This window comes from Bubalus kerabau, chromosome 3 (genome assembly GCF_029407905.1).
Source record: "Bubalus kerabau isolate K-KA32 ecotype Philippines breed swamp buffalo chromosome 3, PCC_UOA_SB_1v2, whole genome shotgun sequence".
Taxonomy (NCBI): Eukaryota; Metazoa; Chordata; class Mammalia; order Artiodactyla; family Bovidae; genus Bubalus; species Bubalus kerabau.
The window spans coordinates 78,481,368-78,503,312 of record NC_073626.1 but is presented as its reverse complement, the minus strand read 5'-3'; the positions used below and the strand labels follow the sequence as shown (position 1 = coordinate 78,503,312).

General features: G+C 41.2%; 1 protein-coding gene and 1 long non-coding RNA gene across 3 annotated transcripts in view; one reads left to right on the top strand and one right to left on the bottom strand.

Moving 5' to 3' along the window:
* Positions 1-269: 269 nt before the first annotated feature.
* Positions 270-21,945, top strand: part of LOC129646303 (plasma membrane ascorbate-dependent reductase CYBRD1) — a 32,971-nt gene continuing 11,295 nt past the window's right edge. Inside the window, exons 1-2 of one of the 2 annotated variants that reach the window (XM_055572257.1) lie at positions 270-575; positions 15,378-15,586. In XM_055572257.1, coding sequence (XP_055428232.1) covers positions 383-575; positions 15,378-15,586 — 402 coding nt within the window. In that variant the 5' untranslated portion in view covers positions 270-382. The remainder of the gene's footprint in view (positions 576-15,377; positions 15,587-21,945) is intronic. The other variant, XM_055572256.1, reaches the window with a different exon arrangement.
* Positions 15,470-18,448, bottom strand: LOC129646304 (uncharacterized). The gene is made up of 3 exons (XR_008711838.1): positions 18,388-18,448; positions 17,969-18,309; positions 15,470-15,606 (listed from the first exon to the last, which is right to left on the bottom strand). It is a non-coding gene; the product is annotated as an uncharacterized LOC129646304 (long non-coding RNA).

Below are 21,945 nucleotides of genomic sequence, written 5' to 3'. Positions count from 1 at the left end.
GTTTGTGCACACCGATTGTGCACACCACTGCCTTACTCAGCCTCCTCTCAGAGAAGGAAGAGACACGGGAAAAGTTAAAAGAAAGTGGTGGGTGTGGAACCTTCTGGACTCTTGCTCTCAACAACTAACCAGATCGGTTACTCGAGCTCTCGGCAAGCGCAGACGCCGACCACGAGATCCCCAGGGTGGGGCTAGTTTCTGAGCTAAGAGCCAGCTGCCCCCGCCCCGAGGCCCCGCATCCCAGGCAGGCCCGCGACAAAGCCCCTCCCCGGGGCGGAGAGAGCTCCTAAAAGTCGACGCCGCGTCTCGCCGCAGGCCAGTACCCAGGGGCCGCCGCCTCGCCGAGTTCCTTCCCCGCCACCGCGCGGAGTATGGGGCGCTGATGGCCATGGAGGGCTACAGGGGCTTCTTGGCGCTGCTGGTGTCGGCGCTGCTCGTCGGCTTCCTGTCTGTGATCTTCACCCTCATCTGGGTCCTCCACTACCGAGAGGGGCTCGGCTGGGACGGGACCGCGCTCGAGTTTAATTGGCACCCGGTGCTCGTGGTCACCGGCTTCGTCTTCATCCTGGGCATCGGTACTGGCACCTCTTGGGAGGCGGCGGGGGAGGAGGGGCCGGGGTTCCTGACCGAGTTCCAACCGAGTAAGGCTGGGCGAGGGAAGGGGTGAAGGAGTAGCGGGGGCCAGGGAGCCGAGTCGACAGTGCAGAGGGAGGTGGCTCGTCCGGCGCCCGGGGGCCGCGGGCCGGGCGGACTTGGGCGAGCGCGGGAGCCGCGGCGGTGGGGCGAGGCGCGCGAGACTCGGGTTCGCTGGAAGACGCGTAACTGGGTCGACCGACCCGGCTAGGTTAACTATTTACTGCGAGTGGCTGGGACGCTACACCAGACTCCACCAAGCTTGGGAGCAGAGGAGAGATGCAGGAGCGCGGTGCGGCCAGGCGGCCCGCAAGCCCCCTGAAAATCGCCCCTCTGGGACCAACCCTGCGCAATCAGGGGCGCGGAGATCTCTTTAGGCAAGGCCTGTCGTTGAACTTGCTTTGAGACTGCGGGTTAGGAGAGGAAGGCAACGGTGGTGGGGCGGGGTGGGGCGGGGGCGAATGGAGTGGGGAGAATTGGCCTCTTGTCTCATCTTCTCTCATTTTCTCTAAAGCCCTGAGCGAAGGGGAGGCCCGTCAGCGGGTGGCCTCACGAGTGAGTGAAGGAAGCATCAACTCTGGTTTCACTCCTAGAGCGTTAAACTCAGTCAAGCCCAAGAAGCTGCCAGGATTCAAAACGGTGTTTCGCTGCATCTCCAGGTTACTGGACAGTCTTGAGCCCGACTTGTTTTTGCGGCTGCAGACTGGCGAAAGTTCCCCTGCGGGACTTCCTGTTGGGCACTGGCCCGGATCATGGGGCCAGAGATGCCCTCAAGGGTTCCGTGGCCGCCTGGCTGAGTGAGAGAGATGCTTATACTTGGGACTTCTTTGGGGTTTGCTGCCTCGGCCTGCATTCTCTCGGATGAGCCTGGCACGGAAGGGGGACTCAGTGGATGGTTGTTTTTGTTTTGAGCTATAATTGGCATATTCGTTTCAGGTGTGTAACATGATTATATATGGAAATACCTATTACTAATTAACATCCATCACCTCACATAGTTACAGTTTTTTCCCCTTTGAGATGGGATGAGAACTAGATCTCATCTCACTTAGCATTTAGAACATTGCTAAAGAATCTAGTCTATTTAGCATTGTTCAGATCTACAGTATATTATTATTACTTGTCACCACCGTTCTGCTACATTACATCCCTTTAGAACTGGAGGGCTGTACCTTTTGACCACCTTCACTGTTTCCCCGCCTACCTCCTCTCTCATCAGTGGCAGATCTTCTTATCTTTGTGTATGTGCTGACAGCTTTCTTTTCTTTCAGCTGTTGTTGAGCTGGAGGAACCTCTAGCTAGTGCTGCAAGCGCCATTTATTTGTAACCACTTTCCAAAAAGTGAAGTCAAGGCCTTGGCAGAGAAAGCATTTAGAAAAACGCAGGAGTAGTGGACTGGGGTTATATCATAGAGAAGAAAGGAGAGGAGAGGAAAAGGACTGGGAAACAGATGCCCACCAGCTGAAACCACTAGCCTTGCCTCTGAGCAGGCTGCCTTTTCTCCACCAGTATTTAACTTTCCCCAAACAAACAAGAGATCAAAAAAGCACCGACCTCATTCCTAAAGAAAAGATTTTTGTTTCCGTTTAAAACTTGGGCAGCAGCCTTTGCCAGTGTGGCTGGATAAGTGGCATGTTCCCACTCTGGGAGGTAGAGGAAGCTGCTGCCAGTGTCCAGCTATGGAGACTTCCCTGGTGTGAGATTGGCATCCACCCGGGTGTGAATACCACTGGATGGCTGAGTCGTTTGTTGCGTAAGTCTCAAGTTATTTTGCCACTAAACTAAAATGAGAAAAACATACTCGAGTTCCAAAGTCACTGTTGGCAGAAGCACTATTTCCTTCCTGGTGGAGCCCTCAAGTTTGGCCGGAGCTGTCAAAATCTTCTGTTTGCTCAAAGCAGTAGAAACACTCTTCATCTCTTCCAACCCAGTCCTATGAGCAGCACCTAATACTAAGAAACTTTACCAAGGGGCTACAGTATCTTCTCATAATTTAAGGTAATGGAAACAGGTGATAATACTTGTTTCTTGACTTCTAAAAAGGAGATGGCCTATCATTTATTGAGTGCCTCTGTGCACCCACTCGGGGCATTAATTCGCAGATATATAGAAGCATAAACTGAAGCATGAAGCAGCTAAGTAATTTGCCTGTAGAAGTAGTATACATGTTTTCAGTGGTTTTATTTTCAAGTTTCATTTCTCTATTCTTAAGGCAATATGCTTATTTTCTGTAAAATATCCTTTTTAGAGAAGCAAAAAGCTTCATCTAAAAACACTTTGAAACTCTTCATGATAGAGTCCATCACAGTTTTCCTAAAAGAATTTATAGTTTGTCTAAACTTTGGGCTTTTAAAAGTCTGTTTACATTCACTTTGCAGCAAAAATATGAACATGGATATTTTGGAAATTTTCATCTGCTGCCTTCATTTAAGCATAACTGCTGTATTTGTATTAGTTTTGGAATGTTTGTCCTATCAACATTACCCATCCTGTTTACTATTTGGATTCCAGGCATGCAAAACACTTTAATCAAATGACACATTTATTTTTTATTTTTAAAATGTATTCTATTGAAGTATAGTTGACTTAAAATGTTGTGTTAATTTCTACTCTACAGCAAAATGATTCAGTAATACATATATACATTATTTTTCACATTCTTTTCCATGGTTTATCACAGGATGTTGAATACATCCTGTGCTATACAGTAGGACCTTATTGTCTATCCATTCTATATGTAATAATTTGCATTTGCTAATCCCAAACTCCCAATCCATCCCTCCCCACCCCCTGCCCCTTGGCAGCCACAAGTCTGTTCTCTATGTAGATGACACATTTAATTGACATGAATGTAAACTTTCTCATATGTATAGGCACATGCATAGACCTCATGAATTCTTGCAAGTTTTGGCCCACCTGCACTTCCTCACATCCCACAGTAGAAAGCCTCCAGTAGAATGAGTAGGAGTAAAGAGTTGACCTTATAGACAGGGGTGGGGGGGGGACGGGGACACACGTGTTATAGACCATCCGTGTTATAAAAGCCTTTTGTACTGTGTGTAATTGCTTCAAGGAGCAAATTTTTAGGCTATATTATTTCAGATCTCTAATAGTGAACATGATGTAATTGGGTTCTGTGATACACAGATGTTTAGAGATGAGAAAAGGGAAAGTCGCTCAGTTATGTCCAACTCTTTGCGACCCCTATACAGTCCATGGAATTCTCCAGGCCAGAATACTGGAGTGGGTAGCCTTTCCCTTCTCCAGGGGATCTTCCCAACCCAGGGAGCTAACCCAGGTCTCCCACATTGCAGGCGGATTCTTTACCAGCTGAGTCACAAGGGAAGCCCAAGAGATTAGAGAAATGCTTCACAAATGCAGAGAGCAAACAATATTTAAAACTGTATGAGAACTGGTATATGTCCTTTGAAATATTTGTAAGAAGTAAGCTCTGAAGAAAGCAAGGGTAATACAAAAGTTACAAAATAAATGTCTGTGTATGTCTTTTGGAAAATATACGTGTTCTAAAATAAAGTATAACAGACTATAGGATATTTAAAGCTGAAATAAAATTTTAAACTAGTAGGAAATCTAGCAAACATGAATGAGGAAGTTTCAAAGAGACCTTTAGAAGAGCTTTGTGCTTCTCTGAAAGGAATGTTTCCCATGAAATAAGTATACTGCCAGGAAATCAGAGAAACAAAACTTAAAAGGCCACAGAAAAGACTGAAACAAATAAATGCTCTCAAAGTAGCTGTTGACCTTTTAAAAGGTTCAGCAAGGTGGAAAGTGCTTTTTAGAAAAAGGTGGAAAATTCAGGTATATAAACTTAGTGAAAAGTCTCAGCAATCCTATACTCCTTAGTTTTCCATGTATAGAACTGTTTTGACTATATAAACTGAGGGAAGAGAAATTCAATAGTGTAATGATCTCAAGTTCGTTTTGTGAGAGACTATAACTTCATTTAAGTCACATTTAAAAGACTAACAAGACGAAATTGAGTAGTTCTTAAAAGGCAAGTGCGATATCTATTAACGTACCTAAAAGTGACCAAATTCCAAGACCACTTAAATATATTTGGAAAGGCTCTTGGGGTAAAGCCTGGCAGAGAGTGGAGAAAATGCCTCAGATACCTACCTATTCCAAAACCAGCCTTTGGAACACCATAGATAATAAAGCCTATCACTCATAAAGAAACGGGGCTTTTTACAAAGCATAAATATTCAAGACAACCCCAAACATGTTTTTCTTTTTTGTTAAAAATAAGTGCATACAGATCTCTTTGTAATGTAACTAATAAAAATGTTTCAGACATGAATATTTCACTGTTGTGTCCCCAGTGTCTAGAATAACACCTAGAACTGGCACAAAGTAGGCCAATAAATAGCTGTTGAATGATGGTTCTCAGTACCATTGTTAATTGTAACAATGCACTTTTACAGCCACTCATTTGTGGAGATAGTAATGTGTTGTTGGGTGTGTGTGTTCAGTCATGTTCGACTCTTTGAGACCCCATGGACTGTAGCCTGCCAGGCTCCTCTGTCTGTGGGATTTTCCAGGCAAGAATACTGGAACAGGTTGCCATTTTCTACTCCAGGGGATCTTCCCAAGCCTGGGATCGAACCCTCGACGCAGTCTCTTGTGTCTCCTGCGTTGGCAGGCAGGTTCTTTACCACTGCAGCATCTGAGAAGTCAGGGATAGTAATAGTAGCATCTAAAGGAGAAGTGCCCTCCCTTCTTCTCAGTGATTCTGCTGTTTATAGCTGGTTTGGAAGCACCGATGAAGTCAGCCTCAGGGGAGAATGAGCATGATGGTGTACTGGAATTGCATCTCTACTGTAAAGGCCTTGAGCTTATTAGAGTGTTAGTGCCTGCACCTCTTCACTCCAGCAGTTCTCCTTTTTTCCTTGTGCATCAAGTTCCCACCCCATTGGATTATTTCCAATGTGTTATAATGTCTGTTATCTTAAAAACAACCATACTCTTGACCCCTTATTCCCCTTTCAGCTACTGCCTCAAATCTCTGCTTGCCTTATCACAGAACTTTTAGAAATACTTGTCAATACCTGCAGTGTCCAGTTCCTCTCCTCCTATTGTCTCTTGACCCCACTCCAATCAGGCTTCCTCTCTACTGCTGCACCAAAATGGCTCTTAACCAATTGCCTCCACATTGCTAATTCCAGCTGTCATCAGTCCTCATCTTGCTTGACCAAAAAGCAACATTTGGCGCAACTGACGCACTATTCCTCCTTGGGACACTTCTTCACTTGGGCTTCCAGGATCCCTGACTCTCTTGGCTCTTCTCTCCTTACTGCCTACTCCTTTTCGTGTCCTTTGCTGGCTCCTCCTCATCTCCCTGATCCATTAAGGTTAGAGAGCCTGAGCTTCAGTCTTCTGACCAATTCTCCTCTCCTGATCCACTCAGAATCTTGGTCATCTCATCTAGTCTTGTGGCTTTAAACACCATGCATCCCCCTGAATCCTCATATATTTATGGACCTCTCCCCTGAACTCCAGACTCAAATATCCATCTACTCAAACTCTCAACTTGTATGTCAAATAGATATGTCCAAATCTCAACTCTCTGTCTTCCTCATACCCCCCAAACCTCTCCTCCTATAGTTATAGTTCAGTCACTCAGTCATGTCCGACTCTGCGACCCCATGAATCACAGCACACCAGGCCTCCCTGTCCATCACCAACTCCCGGAGTTCACTCAGACTCACGTCCATCGAGTCGGTGATGCCATCCAGCCATCTCATCCTCTGTCGTCCCCTTCTCCTCCTGCCCCCAATCCCTCCCAGCATCAGAGTCTTTTCCAATGAGTCAACTTCCCCATCTCATTAAATGGCAACTTCATCCTTCTAGATGTATGTTCATGTCAGAACTATATAGTCATCCTTGATGCCTATGCTTTTTCCATACTTCTCATCTAGCCCATATAAAATCATATAAATTCCAAATTCAAAATATAATATTAAATTCAAAATATAATATTAAATTCAAAATATAATATTAACCAAATTCTGACCACTGACTATTTTCTCCCTCCCTCCCTACTTCTCTTCCTCCCTTTCTTTCTTTCTTATCTTCCATTTGAATGTAAGCTCCCTTGTCTGTTTTCTTCACTGCTGTATCCGTGGTGGGCAGAAAATTACCTAACATGTAATTGGCATTCAAAAAGTATTCACTAAATTAATGAAAATTTGGCCAGTCCTTTAAACCGGGGGTCATACATACAAGGATGGCATATAAAGTGAATTTGTGAAGTGGGTTGGGTGTCTAGCACCCACCAGAGTGTCTTCCTGGCTTTAAACATTCAAACACATAAATTCCTGGTCCACACTGGACACCAGTCTATTCAGGAGGAATGTAGGACAGAAACTGGAGTTTGCTGTCAGGGCAGTAACAGGTGCTCCTTAGCAGACATCCTTGCAGCGTAAATCCCTCCATCAGCTCTCCTGTCTCCAGGTGACTCTCCAGACATCAGGAGATGAGATCTCCATTGATGGGATTGGGGCTTAAGGTCCCATGGCCCACATGGGACCTTAAGATGAACCAAAATCTCTTGTAAATACTCTATGGACCTGGTTTCTAGTGCCCCTGAAAACAATACATGGTGAGTTGAACAGTGACTTCCAAAAAATATGTTCAAGTCCTAATCTCAGTGACCTCTAAAAGAGGCTTAGCATCTTTGCAGATGTAATGTTTTTATATAATTTTGTTTTTTTACTCATCTTTGGCTGTGCTGGGTCTTCGTTACTGTGTAGGCTTTTCTCTAGCTGTGGCAAGTGGCAGTCTATGCTCTAGCGGCGGTGCGTGGGCTTCTCACTGCGGTGGCTTCTCCTTGCGGAGCATGGGCTGCAGGGCACAGGCTCAATAACCGTGGCACATGGGCTTAGTTGCACCATGGCATGTGGGATCTTCTCGGATCAGGGATCAAAGCATTAGCAGGGAATTCTTTACCACTGAGCCACCAGGGAAGCCCTTTGCAGACGTAAGTAAGGATCTTAAGATTAGATCAGCCCGGGTTTAGGATGGGCCCTAAACCCAATAACTGGTGTCCTTTTAAGAGAAAAGAGAAGGAAATTTGAGGCACAGACACACAGAGGAGAGGGCCTTGTGAAAATGGAGGCAGAGATTGGAGTCATCTGTGTATAAGTCAGGGGAGCACCAAGAATTGCCAGCAGCTACCAGAAGCTATGGCACCCCACTCCAGTACTCTTGCCTGGAAAATCCCATGGACAGAGGAGCCTGGTAGGCTGCAGTCCATGGGGTCATGAAGAGTCGGACACGACTGAGCGACTTCACTTTCACTTCTCCCTTTCATGCATTGGAGAAGGAAATGGCAACCCACTCCAGTGTTCTTGCCTGGAGAATCCCAGGGACGGGGGAGCCTGGTGGGCCGCCGTCTATAGGGTTGCACAGAGTTGGACACGACTGAAGCGACTTAGCAGCAGCAGCAGCAACCAGAAGCTAAGAGGGAGGAATGGAATGGATTCTCAGAGCCTTCTGAAGGAACCAGTCTCGCCAGCAACTTGATCTTAGACTTCTGGCCTCCAGAATTGTGAAGGAATACATTTCTGTTGTTTGAAGTCTCTCAGTTTTTGGTACTTTGTTACTGCAGCCCTAGGAAACCAATACAGGATATAACAGTTACATTGCACTCCGGGAAGCCCAGAGTATGGCATTTTCTTCAGATATTTGTAGACTTTTCATTGTTCTTCTCAGTCCAGACAGTTTACCAATCAGGGGTCCATTTTATTATAAGCAGTGTTGCCTAATAACACTTGGGAGAAGCCACTGTGTTTACTAGCCCAGTTAATCAAAGTTCAGATCCTTGTGCCACAGGGTATAGATACGGGCTTTGTGTGAGGGGTAGGAACTGCAGGGAACTAGAGAGGGCCTCCTCCTGGCGAAATAGAAAGCTCTTAGCTCCAGCAGGTTGGGGCAATGTGGGGATCCTCTCAGGGGTCAGAGCTTCTCATTATCCAAGAGAATCCAGATTTTTTAAAAAAAACTGGTTCAGTCTAAAAGTAAACCAGCCACAAAACCAAAAGCCCCACATCATCATGCTAATCAAACAAAACACTTCTGTGGACCAAATCCAGTCTCTATCCTCCAGTAACCTCTAGCGTTTTCTGTCTTGACTTAGTGGGCTTTTCAACTTTTCCCTTAAAAAGTAGAACAATCTTCCCTTTTAAGAAATATAGACCAGAAATCTTTGTTATAACTATTTTTTTCCTATAGAAACTTTCTTAAAAAGTCAAAACAGGCTTCAAAATGGTTGCAGACTTCAGCTGTACCTTTCTAAGTCTGTTTATTCATTCATTCAATTTCTTCATGTATTATCCTATTTATTTAACTAGCATACATTATTTAAGCATTTACTGTATGCCAGACACTATGTAAAACAAATGAGTAAGATGTAGTCCTATCTCCAAGCTGTTCTCATTTGAGTTTGTTATAGCTGAGCTATGGTTTTCTTTTAGAAAACCTGAGCCCTAAATATTTAGAGCTGTCTAGGACTTGAAGTTCAATTCCTAATTTTAGAGGTCAAATGCCTGACCAGGGTTAAACTTACCACCAGTGATATCAGAGCCAATACTATTTCTAATCTGTCATAATATTGATATGAGGCACAAGAAAATATAGGGAAAATATGGCTGGTGGTGTTAACAATGCAAACTTTCTGGATATTTGTAAATGTCTAGCCCATTAATTGAATTTTTCTCTTTTCATACACTATTTGGTACCAAGAAGGTGCCTTTGTGAGGATTTTAGTCACTTCAAAGAGATGCTTCTAGTACCAAGATGCTGAAACAAATATTCCAAATCACCCAGATCACTTCCTTCATTCTGATTCTCCAGAGGTTTTCAGTTTCATGACATTGATGCTGTGAGACAGTCTGAGTACACAGGCATGTTTCAGAGCTCAGATTCACCCTGATAGTTGCTGTAGGAATCTTTTCAGGAAGCGTACTTAAAGGGGGTCCTCTGCTTGTACATTTAAACTTGAGGTCCTTTGGATTGAGTCTGCTACATTCTGGGGTACACAGGGAAATAAGTTATAAATCTTGATAGTCCTATTCGGACTATCTACGAAGGAGGTCAAAATAATACTTTATTCAAAGAGTTAAGAAAAGTGTGATGGGCACACCATATTTAAGCAGAGTTTATAAAGGTCTTCAATTTCCAGTGTATGTCACTTTCAATAACTTACTCTTGTCTTATTTTGTGGTTCACTTAAAGCTTATCTAAAGCTATTAAGTGGGTCCAAGGGCAGAATACTTTTTACTGATTTGAAAGGACCATTTGGTTTTATATGAGCTAACACTTGGGTGAGCAGTTATGTCTGACTGCCTTTCCTGGAGAAGGAAATGGCAACCCACTCCAGTATTCTTGCCTGGAAAATCCCATGGACAAAGGAGCCTGGCAGGCTCCAGTCCATGGGGTCTCAAAGAGTCAGACACGATTGAGCATGCACACACAACACTTGGGTCAGCAGTTGAAGTTTTGATTTGTGCATTTTGAAAGAGAATCTGCTCATTTTCTGGGAAATAATAAATTACTGTACTTTATTAAGATTTATATATTCAACACATACTTATTGAATTTCTGCTATGTGCTAGGCTCTGTGAGCTCTGTGCTAAATGCTGGGATCCGACCATGACCGAGACAGATGTGCTCCTATCTTCGTAAATCACAAGATTTAAACACAGAAGAACTAGAGTCAAATTGTTTTCTATGTATGGGGACATTTCTCTCCCTCCAAGAGCCCTTCTCCCCACATTCACTTTGACAAATTCTACATTTGCATTGTCTGCTTTAAGAGATTTGTGTATGTGGATAGTTTTGTAATGGTATATGGATGGAAAGCTGGTGTCAAACCAGAGATTACATCTTGGAGAATATGTATTTCACATATCCCTGAGTTGATTATGCTGCTTAGGAACTGAGAAGATTTCTAATAAGTAAATACAATTCAAGTTACTGCGTTTCCCTCTTCATTGTTGAAAGAATAATTGTACACAGGTCTTCCTCCCTCCCTCCCTTCTTGCCTGCCTTCCTTCCCTCCTTCCTTTTCAAGTTTATCACAACAGCATGTTCTGCCATCAGCCAGCCTGGGTGGGAGGGGGGTTTGGGGGAGAATGGATACATGTATATGTATGACTGAGTCCCTTCACTGTTCACCTGAAATTACTACAACATTGTTAATCAGCTATACACCAATACAAAATAAAAAGTTTAAAGTTAAAAAAAATTTTAAAACGTATTTTTCACAAACATGTGTTCATGTTTCCCCTCCTTTTCTTGCCCCAAATGGTTTTGCCATCTCGGACTGTAACAGAAAACCCTTGTTTCAGTCACAAGTAGCTGTCTGATAGCATTTCCCCTCCTCATGGGCTTCTGAGAACTTTTTCTTCCTTCTCACTGAACCTCAGGAATGGTGTCTAGGTAAGTGCCAAGCCAGAGAAGCAAGAAATATTTAAATTCCACTCTACAGGCAGTTTTTACTGCTGTTGAAAAAAGCTTCTTGTTGAAGAAATGTGGTTGATTTGTTAAGGTTGCCCTTTCTCCTGAAGTCCACCGTATTTGGGTTATTTATGCATTTTAAAAGGCACATAAACACATTATGCAAATGCATCACTTTGGAGTTATCCTCCATTTATCCAGAGAGCATTTGAAACTTAGTCAGCTACCCTGCAGAACTTATCTATCACCAGACCAGGTGCTGAAAACTCCATGCCTGCCTCCTATGAGAGAGCCACTGAGGTTTCCACAAGCTTCCTACTTAGAAGGTGAGACTAATTGCCTATTAGGTTTGCAGGCTTACAGAAATTTTATTCATGAACTCTTTCAACCATACAGAAACTAATATAACAGATCCCCATGTAGTCATCATCCATATTTAAAGATGTTAAAAGAGTTTTGCCATCCTAAAAATTCATCAACTAGAACTTAAAGCTGGTAGGAATAATAGATAGTGCAAGCTGATGAGAGGAGAGGTTGGAGGCAGGCACCCTAACCTGGGCAAGAAACTAAAAGAGGAGATAGAAAATTCTAAAACTAGACTCAAGGACTAGAGAAAACAAAAATGTAATTATCTGGGCCCACTTGGATCAGAGGTAAGTACCTCTCCTGCTTCATAGTAATAGGACAGTATGTTTTACTGATAACCCCAAACCATGAATAAAAGATTAGATTGTGTCCCACTCATGGTATTGCTAGAGAAGGAAAGCTAGTGGGCAACCAACTTGAAAATCATTTGAGTAAATGTGAAAAGTTTAAAAATCAAGTTTTGACACTCAAAGAGGATTAGACTTTCAGTTTTGTGAAAAATTTGACACATTTTTCTGGGGTTCTTGCAGTATTGAGAAGAGTGAAAGTTCTTTACTGGGAACATGGTTGTCTTTGAATTTTGGACATTTTTCAGGTACTTTTTGTTCAAGAACCACATACATGCAGAAAAGTACCTAAATCATAAGGGACGTGTTTTCATCGCATGAGCACACTCATGCTCACATCATGAGACAACATTCCAGGCACCCCAGAATCCCCCTGGTAACCCTTGAACTCTCCTCAGCCTTAATAACTATTCCTGATTTCTAACATCTGAGCTTAGTTTTGATTTTGGAAATTTTGGGTATAATATGACCCAGATTAGGGAGGAAAAGCTGTCATGATTCATGGCTCATAATTTGCTTTTCAGGGAAACAGCCTGAGTATTTCCCTTATGCATGTGGATGCATCCATTCAAGCCTTGCAATCTAAGTCCTTCCCCTGGGTGGTGCCTGGAGGATATGATGATTATGATGCTGGTGATAACAATGATATTAATATAAAAACACAATGATATTGAGCAAACTACTTCACCTCTCTGTGCCTCCACTTCCTCCTCTGTGTAGTGGTAATAATAACTATGCCTTCCTCACAGAGTTGAGTTGATCATTATAATGTAAACAAATAGAGCACTTAGTATGGTGCCTACTACCTTGCAAGGGCTCAGGGTTTCGTGTGTGTGTGTGTGTGTGTGTGTGTGTGTGTGTGCCCTCATATTTCTGCCCTCAAAGACATTGAAGTAGGATAACAAAGGATATTGAACTAACTTTTTTTTTTTTTTTGGCCATGCCATACAGCTTGTGGGATCTCAGTTCCCTGACCAAGGATTGAACCTGGGCCACAACAGTGAAAGCCTGGAATCCTAACCACTAGGCCACCAGGGAACTTCCTGAACTAGCTTTTAAAAGCATACCTTTTGGGAATTCCCTGGGGGACCAGTGGCCAGGACTTGGTGCTTTCACCGTCAGGCCTGGGTTCAATCCCTGGTTGGGGAACTAGGATCCTGGAAGCTACAGGGCAAAGCACCCCCTAAACATATACCTTTCAAGGTGTTGTATTAAATGGCTTGAAAAGATTTATTGACTATAGAAATGATTACCTGCAAAGTTTCTATGTCCTCAAGGAAATATTGATATAATCAATCAACATTTATAAGATAAACATATATGCACTAAAATGAGTAGGTAGTCAACCTTCAGAATTTGGATTAGATAAAAGGAATACTGTCCTATGATGCCTGCCTCTCAAGTATTAGAATGGAACCAAAGAATAGGAAGATGGACATCTTGTGCTGAAAGCTTTAAAGTGGCTGAATTCACATCTATTAATATCTTTGTTGGTTTTTTATGTTTCTGACTGAAAATGGACAAGATAATCTTTTACATTTTATGATCCAATTAAGTTTCTTATACTCAAAATATAAATGTCTTTGAAGGGAAAAGGCAGCAGCTTCTGCTTCTACTTCTTTTCTGGAAGTAAGAAATTTATGTGACCCATTGCTAATATAATGGAACCTATTTTCCAAGAGAGTATTCTTTAAACTTTTTCAACCTGCCATACATTTCCAGATATTTAAATTTTCCCTGAAATGAACATAAGGAGTGGGATAAGGGTAGGTTGGGGCAGGATATTGCCTTCCGAAGAAAATTAATTGCATGCCGGATAGGGTGGCCATATAATCTATTGATTAAGCCAGGACACTAAAAAAAAGCTTTTCAAGAATCTTTTTGCTGAAGTTTACATGCAGAAAAGCATATGTATAAATGTATAGCTTAATGCATCTTCCCTCAGTGATTGATTACCTGTGTAACCAGCACCTAGGTTGAAAGTCAGATTATTAGCAGGAGCCCAGAAATCCCTCATGCATTCCTTTGCAGTTGCTATACCCCTTCTTCACAAGGGCAGCCACTATCTTGACTCTTCAATTTTTTTAATCTTTTATTTATTTTTTAAAAGTATATGGTAGTTAATTAGGTTTTGGCCACCTGGGGTCTTAGTTCCCTGACCAGGAATCAAACCCATGTCCCTTGCATTGGAAGCATGGAGAGTCTTAACCACTTAATTGCCAGAGAAGTTCCTGTCTTGATTTTTCTTATTGCAAAGATGAGTGTTGCCTATTTTTATATTTCATATCAATTGAATCATACAGTGTATATTTGTTTACGTCTAGTTTCTTGGCATTGACATTATAGATTGATCCATATCATTGGGTGAAGTTCTAGTTTTAGATCATTCATGCCATGGTATGAATATATCACAATTTATTTATTCAGTCTCTTAATGATGAACATTTGGGAATTTCCCAGGTTTTGGCCACAACAAATAGTGCTATACTACTACTCTTAATACATGCCTTCTGGTGAACATATGTATATATTTCTTTGGGGCATATGCCCAGGAGTAGAATTAATAGATTATAATGGCTCAGTGGTAAAGAATCCACCTGCCAATGCAGGAGACATGGGTTTGATCCTGGGTTGGGAAGATTCCTTGGAGAAAGAAATGGCAACCTACTCCAGTATTGTTGCCTGGGAAATCCCATGGACAGGGGAGCCTGGTGGGCTACTGTCCATGGGGTTGCAAAAGAGTTAGACATGACTTAGCAACTAAATAACAACAAAAGGTATGCATAAGTTTAGCTTAAGTAGATACTGCTAGTTTTCCCAAGTGTGTGTTCTCGTTTAAGCTCTCAGCAGCAGAGCATGAGAGTTTTGTTGTTTCATAGCCTCTCCAGTACTCAGTATTTTCCGTGTTCAGCCATTCAGACGTGTGATAGAGGTATTCTCATTTCTCTGTTGACCAATGAAGTTGATATCTTTATTATGTTTACTAGTCACTTGGATATACTCTTTTATGAAATTCTTAGAAATACTCTTTCGTCTATTTAAATCTTTGCACTTATTTTTTCTATTCTTTAGCCTGTCTTTTCATGTCAAATTAAGGCACTTATATGAAGAAACCAGACCATAAGATTAAGAATTTAGTTTGGGACATGTTGAGTCTGAGATATTTGAGAGGCATCTTTGTGGAGATGTCAAGAAGCCATTGGAATATGTAGATCTGGAGTTCAGAAGGAAGTTCTGGGCTGGAGATGAGAATTTTGGAGTCCCAACCATGGAGGTAGCATTTTAGTGAGAGACTGAATGAGATCACCCACAGAGAGAGGAAAAAATCCTAAGACTGAGCCTAAGAGGCATCAAGGTTCATTCATAAGTTGGGAGTAAAGAAGATGCCAGCAAAGAGCTCAAGAAGAAACCACTGAGAGGCAGGGAAGAGAGGAGAAGCAGAAATTAACAGAAAAGGGTTTCATAGAAGGGAGTGTTCACTGCGTCAAAATGTTCATCTCGTGTTGGTTAAAAGAACAGCAACACTACATTCTGTGCCCTTTTTTCTCTCTTCAGCCATCATTGTATACAGACTGCCATGGACCTGGAAATGCAGCAAGCTCCTGATGAAATCCATCCATGCGGGGCTAAACACTGTTGCTGCCATTCTCGCAATTATTTCTCTGGTGGCTGTTTTTGATTTCCACAATGCCAAGAAGATCCCCAATATGTACAGTCTGCACAGCTGGGTTGGACTGACAGCTGTCATTCTCTACATCTTACAGGTCAGTATCTCAGTGTATTTCTAAACAAGATACAAAAAGTAAAACAATTCAGATACTGTCGATGTTTTGTTTTTCATAGTTTCTTGGAAGTCATTTCATTTCCACTAGTCATCATTCAGTTTGTTTCCATTATAAGTATTTTCCCTTGAGGGGGCACCAGAATTCAGTTATGAGCATGCTTGTGAGGTTTTAAATATGGACATATGTATGTTGAAAAAGTGCCATCTCATCATTTCTAGGCTGCCATCGTTCGCACTTTAAATTCCATGTGCTGGATGAACTAGCTCAGGCAAGAGCTCTATATTTCTTCCCCACATTCCCTGTCATTTCTATTTTCTAAGTTTATGAGTAAAGAGATGAATTTTTACATCTTTGTTAGATTTTGAAGGCTCAGTGATTGTTTTATTTTCATTTCACTTATTAAATGTCTTTCTTTATTAAAAACACATACTCTTGAGAGCACTATTTCTAAACATGTTAAGGGAGTGAGATAGGAATTTGGCTGTTCAAGGTCACAAAAGTAAAGGTTAATTTTTTAAGTTTTTGGTGTTAACCATTTTGTTGAAAAATCTTTGTAAACTATGTCAATTCATTTCCCTTCCTTAGTACATATATCCAACTCCTGATTGAGACATCATTGTGAACTTACTTTCCTATGGATATAGGAGAAGAAATGGGAGTGAGTTTGTAAAACCTCAAGGCATATCTTAGAATATATGAATGTATGACCTCTTTAAATAGGGATCTGTTAGAAGACATTTATTTGTCATTTTTCTTCCTCTTAAGTAAGGATTTTAAAGCCTTAAGTCTTCTTTAATTTTAACTAAATAGAAGTTGCTAGCTATATGGACACTATTAATTATTTAATTTGGATTAGCATGCCAGGAGATAAGGATCAGGGGATTGAAAGGTGCCAGACAAGAGGGGAGCATGGGGAAAATCCTATATCAAACATGATCTTCCTGATCAAGAAGGAACAAGGAAAAGATGCCATACTGGATGGCTGAGCCGAGCCCAGATCTCCTGCCCTCAAAGTTGAATTTCCCTCAGTGTTCTCATCTGGAAGACAGTGTCCTCCTCTGCTGCAGTCGGTGGGCCCTTTCCCTTCAGAGTAGGATGGTACGAGCAGGGGACATCCCCCAGTTGCTTTGGGGGTCCCCTTGGCCTACTAGCATCTTTTCAGGACTTTCTCAGCTCGCTGGTCTGCTTTCAGCTGTCTGTTCCCCTCACTTTGCCTCACCTCCTGTGGGCCACACCAGGACGCAGTAAAGGAGAGCCAGAGCGCATTCTGCAGATACCACTCTGCGCATTAAGCAGATAGCATTCTGCTTACCTCCTGTAACCCCTTAAGTGAGATACCTTTATGGTCACTGAGGAAGAACAGGTGGCAGAGCTAGGACTCAGGTCGTGGTCTTGCCAATCCTGAGCCCTCCCCGCTTGGTTCTGCTGCTTCCGCAACATCCCCATCATCACTCACCTGTGTTTGAGCATCCTCAGTGGAGGGCTGTGTCTCTGAGAAGCCGAATGGAAACCACCCACCCCAACTCTGTGTAGCTTCCCTGTGAAAGGGTTCTGTGGTTCTGAGTACAAAGTTAAAATGGATTAGATGAAATGCCTTTACTAAGTTAGTTATACGCCAAAGCATTCTCTGAACACTTGCAAAGATGTATCAGAATGTTAATGCTGATGATCTCTAGGGGGCTCTATTCTAGTTGATTATTTTTCTTTTCACTTTCTGTATCTTCTAAATATACATGCATTTCTTGTATAACAATAAAAAGCTTTTAAAATGAAAACAAAGTTTCTTACACTAGATCTTTTAAGCTGGAATTTCTGAAAACCAATTTTATGCTGTGCTCTATATCTTAATATGTAAGATTAGGAAATATATATCGGAGAAGGCAATGGCAACCCACTCCAGTACTCTTGCCTGGAGAATCCCAGGGATGGGGGAGCCTGGTGGGCTGCCGTCTATGGGGTTGCACAGAGTCGGACATGACTGAAGTGACTTAGCAGCAGCAGCAGCAGCAGCAAGAAATATATCGGAATTAGCAAAAAAGAGAATATTTATTCTAAAATTTTTGGGTCTTAGATAAAATGGTTCTCAGAGGAATATAGGCTTAAATGTGTTTATTTATTGGAAAGAAAAACTTAAAATATATAAATGAAGTATTCACTTAAGAAAATAAAAGATTGATTATATCTCAGTAAAACAAGAAGAGAAAAAAAGGAAATAAAAAAGAACAGCAAAATATACAAGGAATAGTAAAGACCCCCTCCCTCCCATCCAAAAAAAAATCTGTGAACAATTGTATTATTTTCTGTTGTTGCCATAACAATTTGCCACAAACATGGGGGCTTAAAACAACACAAATATATTACCTCACAGTTTCTGCACATCAGAAATCCATGTTGGCTTGGCTGGTTTCTCTGCTCAGGGTCTCACAAGACCAAAGTCAAGGTGTTAGCTGGCCTGGGCTTTTTATAGAAAGACTCTAGGGTAGAATCAACTTGCAAAATAGTTCAGGTTGCTGGCAGAATCTAGTTCCTTGTGCTTGTAAGACTGAGGCCCCAGTCTCTCACTGGCTATTAGCTCAGGGCTGTTCCTAGCTTCTCACTCTGTTCCTTGCACATGGCCCCCTTCCATCAAACTGGCTTGGAATCTCTCTGACTTCTCCCTCTTTCTCCTCTTCATCTCTTCTTCCTCCAGCCAAAGTTCTCTGCTTTTGAAAGGATTTATGTGATTAGATTGGGCTGCCCATATAATCCAGGGTTTTCCCCCAATCAGAAGCATCCATAACCTTAATTACATCAGGAAAGTGTGTAGCATAATGTATTCACAGCTTGCAGGGATTAAGTTGTAGACATCTTTGGGAAAGGACATGATTTAGCCTATCAGAACCATAAATTAAAAAAAAAATAGAAGAAATTATAGATAAAATGAAAAGCTGGTTCTTTAAAACAAGTAGAATAAAATAAATGTGCACGTGTGCAAATTGCTTCAGTTGTGTCCAAGTCTTTGCGACTATGGACTGTAGCCCACAAGGCTTCTCTGTCCATCGTGTTCTCCAGGCAAGAATACTGGAGTGGGTTGCCATGTCCTCCTCCAGGGGATCTTCCCAACCCAGGGATTGAACCCATATCTCCTACATCTACTGCATTGGTAGGTGTGTTCTTTACCACTAGCACCACCTGGGAAGCCCAGGATAAAAATAGATAAACCACTGCAAATCTGACTGAGAAAAAGCATAATATACACATCGTTCAGAATTTTAAAAATATAATCACAGATACAAATAATATTTTAAAATTAGGACAGTTTATTAAATTTTAATAATATGGTAATATTCTTTAAAATCTTCAATAAAAAATGATTATTTTCTTGCCAAGTATAAACTAACAAGTTGACCCAAGAGGAATTAGAAAACCTAAGCAGACCAATAACATTATAAGCAATTGGTCAGGTCATTTGAAATCTATCATTTAAACAAGACATTAGGAGAAGGCAATGGCAACCCACTCCAGTACTCTTGCCTGGAAAATCCCATTGGCAGAGGAGCCTGGTAGGCTGCAGTCCATACGGTCGCGTAGAGTCAGACACAACTGAGCGACTTCACTTTCACTTTGCACTTTCATGCATTGGAGGAGGAAATGGCAACCCACTCCAGTGTTCTTGCCTGGAGAATCCCAGGGACAGGGGAGCCTGGTGGGCTGCTGTCTATGGGGTCGCACAGAGTCGGACACAACTGAAGTGACTTAGCAGCTTAGCAGTTCCAGATTGTTTTATACTTTGACCTACAAGGAACTAATACTTTAAACCAATCCAGTACACTGGGAGGAAACAAGCTCCTCTTCAACATGTGTACTGCGTACTTCATATCTAAGGAGGTAGCTTTAATAATAAACACCTTTACCAACATCTAACAGCAAACATAAGCTTAAACTCTGAAATACTGAAGACATTTCCATTAAAAAATAAAACACTGATGTTTGCAACCTTTGTATTCAATTTCATTTTAGAGGTTTTAGCTAATGTACAGCTAATGGAAAAAAATACATATAAATAATAGAAAATTTGTGACCCTTTTTCCTGTTTTCAGATCATATGATATATAGAAATCTAAGAGATGACTAAATTATGAAAGAATTTGGAAAAGTATCTGGATAAAAGATAGCCAACAGAATCCAATGACTTTTCCCTATACTACAAATAACCACTTAGAATAGGAAGTAGAATCCTGTAAATCTTATAGTGCAGTACTATAAAATTTTACCAAAAAACAGAAAATATGGTATGAAGAGAGGAATACCATGCTACTGAGAGAGAAAAATTAATATAGAAACATTCTTCCCTCTTTAACTGTATTTTTATTATAATTTTAAACCCAATGGGAATTTTAAACTTTATGCAAAAGAATAAGTGCCCAAGGATAACCAAGAAAATAAAAGGAATAAACAAAATATATTCATGGCAAGAATGAATATATTCTTTCTGTGTCCAAGGCACAGAGGACAGACAGTATATATAATAACTTTTTCTATGACATTATAATATTTTAATTTACCAGGGAAAGAATGCTTATTTAATCAATGTTATCATCATCTGACTGCCCATTTGAAGGAAACCAAACAAAAAGACTATGTATATCACACAAAAGAAAAAAAAAGATACCAGATACAGTAGATTAAAGATATGGATATAAAAAAATCCAAAATCAAAAGAGAAAAAGAAAATTAAAAAGCATGTAATCTGTATAATACTGAGGTAGGGGAGGCTATAAGGTTGACAAGAAATCTAGAAGGAAAAGAAAGACATATATGGGTACATAAATTTTTTAAAATTATTTTCATCTCTTAATATCTTTGGGGGATTGGTTCCAGGACCCTCTCAGATACCAAATTCCAAAGATATTCAAGCTTCTTGTAAAAATTGGTGTGGTATTTGCATACAGGACTTCCCTGGTGGCTCAGATGGTAAAGAATCAGCCTGCAATGAGGAAGACTTGGGTTCGATCCCTAGGCTGGGAAGATCCCGTGTAGGAGGGCATGGCAACCCACTCCGGTATTCTTGCCTGGAGAATCCCCATGGACAGAGGAGCCTGGCAGGCTACAGTCCGTGGAGTTGCAAAGAGTGGGACTCAACTGAGTGACTAAGCACATATTTGCATATAACCTATATGCATTCTCCCATATACTTTAAATCATTTGTAGATTACTTACAATACCTAATACAATGTAAATGCTATGTGAATACAATGTAAATCCTATATAAATATTTCCTGGTCTATGGAAAATTCATGTTTTGCTTTTCGGAACTTTCTGCAGTTATTTTTCTGAACATTTTTTTTTTTATCTCTGATTGGTGGAATTTATGGATTCTGAACCTGGGGCTATAGAGGACTGATTGTATATGTGACCAAAGATAATAAAGTTGGCAGGAACTACTCAAGGAGATATGGGGAATAATCTTGTCATGTGTTAAGGCTTAATGTGTTTAATATACAAAACAACTCCTAAAAATCAATAATTAAAAAGTCAACCTAATAGAACTATGAACAAAAGATTTGACCAGACAGTTCAGATAAGCAAGAATTAAATCACCAATGAGCATATGAGAAAATGTCCAACCTCACTAAGAAATTAGAGAAATGTAAGTTAAAATAACAATAAAATATAATTTTCCTCCCATGAAATAGACAGAACAATAATGATATCCATTGCTGGCATAGAGGTGAGAGGTAAGGGTACGCTACTACACTGCTCATGGAAAAGTGAATTGCCACCAAATTAGGGAAGTAGTTTGTTAATATCTATTTTTTTTTTTAATATATATACTTTTACACAACATTGTAACATATATACTTACTGTTTAACCTAGCAGTCCACATTTGGGGAGATCAGAAATAAAATGCTGTCACAAAAGGAACTCTAAAAAAGGATGTTTAGTGCAGCAGTGCTTGCAGGAAATGGGAAGCAAACTAAATGACCATCAATAAGAACTTGTGGTAAATCTGTTGAATATGACACAGCTGTTACAAAGAATGTAGTTCTGTCTATTGTGTGATACGTGTGTATGCTCAGTTGTATCTCTTTGGGACCCCATGGGCTGTAGCCTGCCAGGCTCCTCTGTCCATGGGATTCTCCAGGCAAGAATACTGGAGTGGGTTGCCATTTCCTTCTCCAGGGGATCTTCCTGACCCTGGGATTGAACCCGGCATCTCTTGCATCTCCTATATGTTCTTCAATGTAAAAAAATACTGAAGAATAATGTGTATAGTAAAATGTCATTTGAGAAGGGGGGAGGAAAGAAAGGGAAAAAAGCATTTATGTGTAGATGGGTAAAGAAAGTTATGGGAGAA